The following is an 11,474-nucleotide window of genomic DNA, read 5'->3' as shown; positions in this document are numbered from 1 at the left end:
AAAGTTGTGTGAATAGTTTGTTGGTCTGAGAAGAGCTTTACTAAGTTTTAGAAAATAACCCCCGGTGATGTCATCAGAGTTATCTTGGCTTGGTCCTCGACACAACACATATTTAACACAAACTCTAAGGTAAAAATTCAAATGTGGCATTTGACAGATCTTGTCCTTTACCAGGTAGAAAGAGTCTTACACAATGACTCAGTCATGTTGCATTATTTTGGCAGCTTGACCTCCTGGAAATGTAAGACTTAAATTCAGGATATATGAGCTTCTGGTGCATAAAGTCTTTTCCATAACATCTGTCTCTTGCAACCCCCTTAACTTTACAGAAGTGTGACACGAAATCATTTGAGTACCCTATTGTGTCAAACACAATAACGATGCACCTGCAAAAAACACAAGGAAAACATCTCTGATTTTGTGCACCACATTCAATAACTGTTTATTTAGTCAATGTTAGCGGACAAAAACTGTTCAGTGAGGCTACTATATTACTACTAAGTGTTTTTGAATTTTTGTTAGAATTCATTGTGTTTCTCACAAAATATGTCAGTCCATTTCAGTTTTCATAGAATCACATTTATTGATTTTGTATGGACTAACATCTGTATAATAATACACAAATGAAGTCTGAATGAGATTTAAACTGTTTTTATTAATCTGTAGTTGCAGTGCTGGTTGATCTCAAATGGTTTTAGCAATGGAGAAAAAAAAACGTTAAACATGAAATGAGGTCCAACCCTTCAGTCCAACAAAACAACTGTTTAAGGGCAATACCAGTATTTTTGTCATATATGTCTTTCTTGTGCGTTTTTGTTCTGCTATTTCAGACAATTGTTGCTTTTTATTCATTATTTAAATACAGTTATGTTTGATAATGTTGATACAGATTTGTTTCTGTCAGAAATACAGTAAAATCCCAAATGACTGGCTGATTTAACCCTCTGAGGTGTCAATACCGTCAGACTTCTTTCAGTCTGCGACAAGAAAAGACAACATCTCTGCTTCCTTCTGTCTAAACACTGTACAAAGGTAACAAGGGCAATATTGCAATATAGAAGAGATGACAGACATTTCTGTTTATGAGTCCCTGCTGATGAGACTGATGCAGAAATCAAACATCAAAAACACTGGTACTGTCCTTGAAGACATGACATGTTACCATCATTAACTGTGACATTTACATGTTGGAAAGCTTGTCAGTGATCCTTAGGTTCACTCCTCTTCATTTTTTTTTATCCCATTTCTCAGGCTTTAATCCTTTTTGATGCAGGAGTAACAAAATAATATCCCACAGCATAACCCAGACATGGTGAAAGGCAATGCACTGAATGAAATTTAAATCCTTTAAGGATAGGCCAGGACTGGAACTTAGGCACTGTTACCTCTCGTTGCATGTTTCAATGCGTCACTTCAGCTTTTTGTTTGAGTCAATGTCTCCTCGTCCTGGAAATATGGATGTTCTAGTGCATTCAGGGCGGATATTCGTTTCATGGGGTCAAAGGTCAGCATGTTCTGTGGAAGAAAGCACATCAGGATGTTAATGCTGTGTCACTGTCAAATATCAGGTCCTGAAGGAATATTTTGCCATTTTGAGAAATACACTGTCTTGTCAAGACTTAGATGAGGAGGCTGTATGGTGAATATAAAGCTGGTTAGCTTAGCTTAGCATAAAGGCTGGACACAGGTGGAAACAGCTAGCCTGACTCTGTCCGAAAGGTAACAAAATCTACAATCCACACCCAGCACATTTTAAAGCTTATTAATTAAAATGTTATATCTTGTTTTCTAATCTGTAAACAAAGTTAAAAAAAAAAAAAAAGGAAATTTGGGGGGTTTATGCGCCAGACTCGTTCTCATGTACCAGTTGCCAGGCAACCAGAAGAAACGTCAGGCAGTTCCTAGTTGAAAAATGTCAAACTATTCCTTTAACACACACAGAGGAAATTTAAGAAATACAACACAATGGATAGTCACAAAAAATAACTTATATAACTCCTTAGATTTATTTTGTCATTAAGATTAAGTTAATTTCATTTAATTATCTTTATAAACTCCTGTATGATGTTGTGTTTTTTTATTTTGCACTTACAAAACCTATATTTTATACATTATATGGAGAGACAGAAATAAAGCTGCTGTAAGCCCTGCACAGTCCTCTATCTTAACCAGCTGACAACTCAACAATTTCCAATATTGCACCAGTGAAATTCTTGTGGCTTGTGTTGAATATCACCAGACTATGAGCAAAGAAAGTTTTGGTGAGGTTACTAATCTGTTACTGTCCTGATTCTAGCTCTGTTCACAGCTGAAAGTGGATCAGTTACCAGACAGGATGGGCTGTCACTGTCATTTTTAAATCCAAACCAAAGCTTACCAGCAATAGTTGTGCCCCCTGCTCATTTATCTCTGAAACAAAGTCAGCAATTGGGCGAGGCATGAGAGGGGGGAAGTTTTTTCTTGAGAGTGTAACGTCAGTCGGCCACTCGTCCTCTGGTGGCAAGCCAATAACTCTGAAATGACATATTATTTTCATTAAAACAGGTATAATATGAATCATTTACCTATACATCTCCTAGTCAGATAAATGTGATGAAGGGTTTATGTTACTCACTCAAAAATTTTCCCAAGTTGATCCACTTCTGATTCTCCACAGAACAACGGTCTGAGCAAACAAAGCAATAATTTTGAGGTGTGAATATCTTAAACGAAGCTGACCAACGTCGTCATGCAAGGCATCTTTTTGCCAGTAGATGGAGCTACTGTGTGTATGATTGATCTGAAAGATGCTGCCAAACAAAAGCTTTCTGCTACTCAGGACACCCAGTCACAAAATACTTATTATAATGTCTTGTCCCTAAATTGAGTGACTTTTTCTTGCAGAAATTATTTGTGCCAACACTATGAAAGGGGCAGGCCATAGTCTTTGAGCTGGGTTTCCATCAGCATGTAAAAAATACCTGAACCCCTCCTGTGCAATGAAATTTCAAGTTTGGGGCAGCCTTGGAAAACTAATAAGAAGATCTGACCTTTGAACCTTAATTAAATAGTATATTTCAACAATCTTTTTGTTTGTTTGCTTTGTTGAAGAGGGGTAAAACCGAAGTAAACATTTGACTTTGCTGTAACATTGTGTCTGGCAAAGCCCAGCTGCTTTTCACCAAATCACCTCCCGACAGCCTGAGGCTCGGAACAGATTTCCCCAGAGCCACAGATAACCTCATAATGTGATTCATTTACTGATAAAATCTGGACACTCACATCACCAATGTACCTACTATAGTCATCGTGAGAGAGGTGGAGTTTTTTTTTTTCCAAACATAACATGGAAATGTTCATATTGAATATATTTTCAAGCTGTTCATTGCAAGTGTATGCGATTTGTTTTCAGTCATAGCAACTAATGCATGACTTAAGGTCCAAGATGGGACAAGACCTATGTCAATATTTAACCAAGGTCACAGTCTTTTCCTGACCTTACTTTCAGTGTTTTAGTAACCTAAACTGAACAACAAAGATGCAAGACAAGCAATGCTTTGTATGCCCCACCCTTATTACCAATGATTTATATGGAGAATAAAGAAAAAAAGCAGGAAAGTAAATCAAATGTATTTGGAAAGGTAAATGGTGGATGTGAGTGAGTGAGTGAGTGAGTGAGTGAGTGAGTGAGTGAGTGAGTGTGTGTGTGTGTGTGTGTGTGTGTGTGTGTGTGTGTGTGTGTGTGTGTGTGGCAAAACAATTTCAAACTTGGGCAGACTTAGAAACTATTATCTATCATAACAAAGGCACTAACATAATTACTGTTAGTGTGTCTGTCTTTTTTTATCTGAAAATTATTCTGCTGACTCACTTGCGTCGGAACATCTCAGCAAAGATGCAGCCGGTGCTCCAGATGTCCACAGGTGTGGCGTAGCTGGACTGTAGCAGGACCTCAGGAGGGCGATACCACAGTGTCACCACCTGGGAGAAACATATATGAAGTCCATCAACACTAGTAAATAACATTCATAGGGAATAAATGAAAGAACTACACTGGTGGCTCTTGCAGGTTTTGGTTTGCTGGTGATGAAAATTGCTACAATTTCACTTTAGTGTTTCCACTTAACAGTTTACAAAACATAACATACATTTTTGGACTCCCTACCTTCCAGGTGGCCTTTTTCTTTACAGTGTGAATTTCAAGCGGTACTTTGTGTTGAGCAAATGTTAGCAAGCTAAAAGGCTTAGCTGAGACTGTGGGCCTGGTAAACATTAGCTACCTGCTAAACATCAACATATAAGCCCAATCACTGTGAACATGTCAGCGTGTTCACAGAGCTGCTAGGTTGACTGCAATCTCCTAGTCTTGTTAAAACTGATCCTTGAATATGAATTCAAGGAAGCTAAATCTAAGATATGACAGTACACTACTGAAAAACTCCACAAAAAAGAAACATAGTAAGCTAACGGGGATGTTGCCAAAAGGATCCTGTGAAGTTGGTACTGTAGTATCTTGTGTTCACAACATTAATGGCTGTCAATGGCTGACTCTCACATGTTAGACATCGGATACACAGTTAATGTAGATTTTAACTGCAACTCAGACGAAAGACATCGGTATATGATTAATTACTTATCTCGGTCAAATTTTCATTGGCTAAAGGCTGATTTGTATTTGGAACTGAAATGAATGAAAACCAGCAGCTGTCTGAATGGTTAAAATCTAAATGTCTTTAAAAAATGATATACGTATGCTTTGGAAAATGCTGTATGCATGACACCAAATACTGCTGGTGCTGCATGGTCCAGGTGAGACCTTACCACAGGAGTGAGAGCCATGTGGCAGCTGTAGATCCTGGCTAGCCCGAAGTCAGCCAGCTTCACCTGGCCCTGGCTGGTTACCAGAATATTCTCTGGTTTCAGGTCTCTGTGCATCACGCGGTTAGAGTGAAGGAATGTAAGACCACACAGCAACTGCCTCATCAAGTCCTGCAAAAAAAACCAAAAAAAAAACAAAAAACAAAAAACACACAGGCATATTATGAATGAAACTAAATATTTCAAAAGATTTAGCTAATGCCTGAATAACAAAAGACACCATACTGTTTCTGTCTTGTGACTAATTCCACAAATTATACAGTTCACTTTAGATACTGTTTCTCACTTTAATGCGGTCAGGAGATAAGCCGGGAGCTGGAGCTCTCTCAAGGTACGTCTTGAGGTCTTGGTCCACATGCTCAAAGACCAGAGTGACTTTAGTCTCCTGATCCGACCTCTGGGTGGCACATACGTCCATGAGCCTGGCACGTAGAATAAAAACAGTGACTTCTGGGAGAGGTTTCCACAGTGCATTACAGATAACACAGGCTGAAATACTGAAAAAAACACTAACCTGACCACATTAGGGTGGTCAAACTGCTCCAGCCTTCTCAACAGAGCCACCTCTCTGACTGTGGAGATCGGCAGGCCATTTTGGTCCGTCTGGACACGCACACTCTTCAGAGCAACAAACTGCCCGCTCTCCGTGTCCCTGGCCTTATAAACAGTCCCATAAGCGCCTCCTCCAATCTCTGCCACTGGCTCATACTGGATACTGGTGGCGTGGGCCATGGCCAAGTTCAAACAGACTGAGAGAAACACACACACACAAGACACAAATTAGATACAGGAACTATGAATGCTTGTCATAAAATTATAATTAATAAATGAATGATGACAATGCATTGTTGTATTATCTGAATTCAATCACACTAGTGAGCATCCTGGAGCTGTTCTACTGGAAATGAACAAGGGACAAACTAAGAAACCATATGCTTACATCATACACATCACTATATGACAGACTATAACACAGACCTCCTCAACAGTTCTTGGACTTGAACATCAATTTTTGAATGAATATAAGATCTATTTTCAGCCAGGCAGGTCTTCTACCCATGTTCTCTGGAGTCCATCAAATATGTCTAATTTCACCTGTGGCAGCACTGCCTTTCATTTTATTCACTGAAATTGATTCAAGCTTTTACACCCCAACGTCCTCAGCTTGTTAGTACAGCGTTGTCATTCCAGGAGTTCTTCAGTGACTCCTCGTCTGCAGGATCCATCAGTGCGAGGAGAGGGGGGGGAGTACAGGAGTGAGGAGGAGACCTTCATTTATCATTCACAGCAGCTTTCAATGTGCCGAGCAGTAAACCCCCTGTCTCTCATCTCTACAAAGGAGGGTAACGGCTTATTTTCTGCTCAACTTTAATCTGTGAAACAACCAGTGTGTGGTGTTTATACTACTGCTGCACACGGGAGAGAGCTAGCATCAAAGAGAGAGATGCCAAACAGCTCAACAACTTGCTGGATGTGCCAAGGAGCTGATTCAGCCATTCTGGTCTGTGCTGAATGTACAACATTTGCATTCACAAAAATACTGTTTCAGCTATTTGGAGCGGGTAATATGAACAAAATCTTCCATCACAGAAGTGCAATTTTATTTTATGATATCAGTGTATATTGTGATATTATAGATTTTCTGAAAATATGACTGGAAAACTGTGAATAGATAAAATAACTGGTTGGGAATGTCTTATTCAGTGAATTAGACACTTTAAAAAGCCTATGCTCGCAGCTAAATGCACAATATTTTATGGTGAGTAGTGCTGGCCTCTATTACAGTGAAGCTTCAAAAGAGCCCTTCAGGTACTTTACGCGCCAAGTGTTGAAAAGTGCAATACATTTTTAGTCCTATTCACTAAATGTTTTATGATTCATGAGCTGGACAATATACCTGACCTCCTCAAAGAAGTCAAATGACTCACCGAATGGTACGTAATTTTAAAGCAAATGCACTTGACATGGGACTTTTGGCAGCCACTTGGCCACCACAGGAAGCCCCTTCAACCACTCAAACCAAAACAGCTTTGTTCCATTGCTGCTCACTTTTCAATGACCTCTCCACAAACTCCATCCCTCCCCACGGTCCCCTGCCAGGTATCACCGAGCTCCTTCCTTCCCTTTGTTTAAGTCTAAGCCTGTCTAATCCGTCAACTTCCCCTGGACGAGGGAGCAGCCGGCTCAGCCTGTCCCATCACCTCTTCACAGCCTTGCCTCAATTTAGAGCATTTAATACGCAGATTTGTGGGTGTTACCTGCCCAGGTTTCCTGTGATTTTGTTAATCTCAGCGAATCTTAAGTTTAGGTTCATGTAAATATCTTTCACTAACATGGATTCAACCAACTAATACCCCCTTCAAAAAAATGTATGTGATCAAATATGAAACAATTAACTGATTTACTGATTAATTGACTGACTAACATTATTTGACAGAATTTTTTTGATTTGTTTCATTCATTTTTAATCATCTTTGTAAAACATCTGCTGGTTCCAGCTTCTGAAATGTGAGTCTTTTATGCTTTATTTTTTTTCATATATGATAATAAACTGAATATCTTGGGACTTGAACTGTTGGTTGGATACAATAGTAATAATAGTAATCTGAACATGTTACCTTGGTGCTCTGAGAAATTGCAGTTGACATTTTTCACTAAGTTTTTTTTTTTTTTTGACATTTTATAGACAAAACAATTAATCTATTCATTGAGAAAATAATCAGCCAATTATTCAGTAAAGACAATAGACATATATGTATATCTCTCTCCTCATTTTGTGAGGAGGAGGATTTAAGGCTCGTACTCCAAACTTTAACGCTGCAAATGGGTGAACAGCATGTCTGGACTGTTACTTACACGATTGCTTCATGAGCCTGGAGCAAGAATACAGACAAATACAGAGTCACTGTTGAATCTAACAATGCATCTGCCTTTCTGTGCAGATTTTAAAGAATATAGGATGATTTGATGAATCATATTTACAACCTTTGCTATGGTCAACCTGTTAAGACCTGACATGAGTTATTCATATCTCAAGGTACATGGTGAAGTTTTATTTTGTTGCATCAATGCTGTGCTAAAATACTGGATCACTTACTCGTGAAAGTGAACACAGGTCTTCAACATGTTACAGTCAAGTGCGTGAATAAAATATGTATACATGGTGCCAAACCACAATTATTGAAGTGGTTAATATAAACTGTAGTTAATAAGAGGAAGTGATGTTGCATTATTCGTGCTAAAAATACCACATTTCTTCCCCTTATACGAAGAAAGTTGAGTCAGAGAGTCTGCGGACAAGAATCTGCCTGCATTCCTGTCTATCTGCAAATTCCTGCCAACAATATTCGGGTGAAAACTCAGCTGTGAATTACACTACAAATAAAACTTTCTCTCCCACAAAATAAGGTCAAACCCAAGAAATATTTTCATTGTAACATTGATGAATGATTTCTTTTTCTGAGCAGACTTTGCCTTTATGACACCTTTATCAAAAATCTCTCATTTCAATTCATTCATGAAGAGCTGTGATTTTTTTGTTCTAAAATGTGACACATCTACTTCAACTGTACAACAACACTTCAACACTTGTTGGATTGTACTTCATCCAGATCCTCACACACATTTAGACGCAACCTGTAAACTGCAACTTTACTACTGCAATTGACTGCATCCACATTGCGTACAGAAAAAATCGGACTGTTTCTTTGTGATCTAAATTAATGAATGATATTTTAAATATTAAAAAATGTCATCGTTTCACAGGTAGAAATTACAGACGGGTCACTTTCTAAGCACTCTGTTTTTTCAAAACTGTGCGTCATACGCATCCATTTTCTAACAAAGTAAAAATTAAGACGTTAACTATTTATTTTTAACATCATAAATACTATAATACAAGTGTACATTTCTTTACTTTTCTTCATGGTTCTGAAATACCTATATAGAACAAAATGTACAGCAATTTAAAAAACTGAAAAGGGTTCATATTTAATGTTAATCAAATTAATTAATCATTTTTCTTTTAAAGGATACCTGCAAGTTTTTTTTTCTTAGTTTGATAATAGAGTTTCTCAAATATATTTTGTATATATGTATATATACACACACACACACATACATATATATATATATATATATATATATATATATATATATATATATATATATATATAGTATACTGTATGCCAATACATCAGATTTAATAAGCCATCAGTGCAGCACTACATTTTCCTTCTTTAAGACAGGCTCTTTTGGTCATATACACATACTTTCCAGATGTTGAGTGTCCCATAAAAGTGAAGTTGCAGCTGATTTTAGGTGTTTACCATCCACAGCTCATTGTGAGAGTGCAACATTCCTCTGTAGGTTGTGTGGCAACTGCTGTGGGAGGCAGCACAGCCACAAAGAGCCACAAAGTCTGACAAATACAAAAAGAAAAAAAAAATACTTGAGGACAGAGAGGAGGAGGAGAGGGAAGTGAAAAAGGGTGAATTTCCAGGCTGTTGCTGTCAAAATGTCAAACTGTTGAATGTTACTCTATTTTTTTTTCTTTATTCCTAATAAAGCTAAACCATCACTGGATTTTTAAACACTGACACTGGCATTAATATTTTTCAGTTTGAAATATATTTTCTTTTTTTAAAGCTAAAATGTATCTTTTTCCTTATATTTGCTATTTAATTTACAATTATGACCAACAGTTGAAAAATAAAGTAGCTTTTCTTTTATTGAACTTTTATTGAAATGAAACCATGTGAGAAGTTTTGAGGGGAAAGTGGTGGAGCTGTTAACAACTAATAGAAGTCTGAAATGTGACCCAGTTTACGCACTATTTTTTGTTAGACGTCAGAAGCCAAAAATATTGGAAACCACTGGTTTCATCTTAAGCAACTGGTAACTAGAGCTGTATATATATTGGAGTGGAAAGAACTACAATGTATTGTCTGTAATGAAGTTGAGTGGAAGTATAAAGTAGTATAAAATGAAAATTAAAGCAGCCTACAAGTACTTGGGTACTTGTACTTGGTACTTAAATACAGTAACTGAGTAAATGGACTTACTTTACTTTGCGTTACTTTCCACCAGTAAAGTCATCCAGCAAGTTTATGTACCGGGCTCTAATCCCTTCAGTGTCCTTGATTTCACAACAGGGCAAAACAGAACAAAACAAGAATTGAACTTAAAGTGAAACTATTCCACTGTGGCACAGAAATAGCCTGTTGGAAGCACAACTGTGGGCCTGGGCCTAATGAATGATCAGGCTTGTTATGGTCTTCAGGCCAAACGTCCTCTGGTCCTACAGGAAGTGGTCAGGCTGTACAAGACTTGTCACCCTGAAAACATCTCATTTCCTCTTCAGCTACAGGGCAGCTCAAACCACCAGAAACACACAGAGAGAGAGAGAGAGAGAGATTGAAGCACAACACCTGGAAGTTTCACCAGCACTGAGGTCATTCACCTGCTCTGTCTGTCTGTATCAACAGCCATTGATCACCAGCAGAGTCTGTCAGTGTTGATTGTCAGACAGACGGACAGCTCATATTTCTCCCACACTTTTCATTCATTTCTCAGCTCGGTCGAGTCTCAGTCGCAGCCCGGAGCCGGAGGCCGGTGGGCGGAGGCGCAGAGGAGACGCAGGGCAGAGGAGGAGGACAGACGGAAAAGCCTCAATATCCCGACACGTGGTGCCCCTCCATAGCTGCTCCTTTGTTAATCAAACTGGCAACAAAGTGCAGCAACAGCGGGCCACACTTTCCTCTCTCGCTTACATGTTCACTGACGTGGCGGAGGGAAACAAGCACAAGTAGAGACCGGAGCGGATGAGACAGATCACCGCCTGCAACTTGCATTTTTTTTTTTTCCTCCCCCCACCTCCCCTCCCCACCTCCCCTCCACCTATAGCGCCGCACATTACATAAACGTCCGCTGCCAAAGTATCTCACACTAATACACACACACAGAGAGACACACACACATGAATCACAAACAGTCTGAAGTGGACGACAGTGCAGGCAGTGGTCTTACCTCGCCTGTTGCTTCTCTGTGGCAGGTACTTCAGCCCTATGAGGAGGACATGCTCATTAATCTGCCACGTATTGCCTAACTCCTACAGGAACGGGTCAGAAGTGGCAGGTCGGGTCCGGGCCCAGGTTTTACAGCCCGGCGGCGGATCAGATGTGGAGAAGCCAATCAAGCGATATGATTCAGGCCTCCACTGTGTGTGTGTGTGTGTTTTTTTTTTCTTCTTCCAGCCTGCACTCTTTTTGGGTTGTCGCTTCCTGTTGATTCTCTCAACTCCTAGAGGAGGCGGAGCCAAAATATTCAGCAGCACATCATGTAGGAAGAACTTAAAGCTCTGCTGTGGTATATAAACTTTAAAGTGACAATAATCGTACAGTAATGTAAACAGACAATGTGATGCTTTTTGCCTGCCTGTCTTTAGATCCTACTAGAAATAGGTCCACGTCCTGTGTCAGACACTTATTTCTATTTCTATGCTAAGATGTTATTTTAATTCCCCCCATTTAGCATTTATCACCAGTAACCTGTGTAAACATTAAGTAAATGGTTTATTACACACAATAATATCATTGTAAGAAGACAGTATTTGTATT

General features: G+C 38.9%; 1 protein-coding gene across 3 annotated transcripts; it reads right to left on the bottom strand.

Moving 5' to 3' along the window:
* Window positions 1-635: 635 nt before the first annotated feature.
* cdk4 (cyclin dependent kinase 4) lies at window positions 636-11,151 on the bottom strand. 3 transcript variants are annotated; one of them, XM_071494594.1, is made up of 8 exons: window positions 10,885-11,151; window positions 5,372-5,606; window positions 5,144-5,279; window positions 4,801-4,968; window positions 3,851-3,960; window positions 2,615-2,665; window positions 2,378-2,513; window positions 636-1,515 (listed from the first exon to the last, which is right to left on the bottom strand). In XM_071494594.1, the coding sequence occupies exons 2-8, from the start codon at window positions 5,587-5,589 to the stop codon at window positions 1,414-1,416; spliced, it is 921 nt and encodes a 306-aa protein (XP_071350695.1). In that variant the 5' UTR covers window positions 5,590-5,606; window positions 10,885-11,151; the 3' UTR covers window positions 636-1,413. The 3 variants fall into 3 exon arrangements, with proteins under 3 accessions (XP_071350695.1, XP_071350696.1, XP_071350697.1); XM_071494595.1 differs by lacking the exon at window positions 10,885-11,151 and adding an exon at window positions 10,319-10,686; XM_071494596.1 differs by lacking the exon at window positions 10,885-11,151 and adding an exon at window positions 9,921-10,055 and having other exon boundaries at window positions 1,264-1,515.
* Window positions 11,152-11,474: the final 323 nt, after the last annotated feature.

This window comes from Trachinotus anak, unplaced genomic scaffold, assembly GCF_046630095.1.
Source record: "Trachinotus anak isolate AG129_WGS33_773 ecotype Australia unplaced genomic scaffold, CSIRO_AGI_Tana_v1 ptg000013l, whole genome shotgun sequence".
In the NCBI taxonomy this organism is placed as follows: Eukaryota; Metazoa; Chordata; class Actinopteri; order Carangiformes; family Carangidae; genus Trachinotus; species Trachinotus anak.
This window is presented reverse-complemented; position numbering and strand designations above follow the sequence as displayed.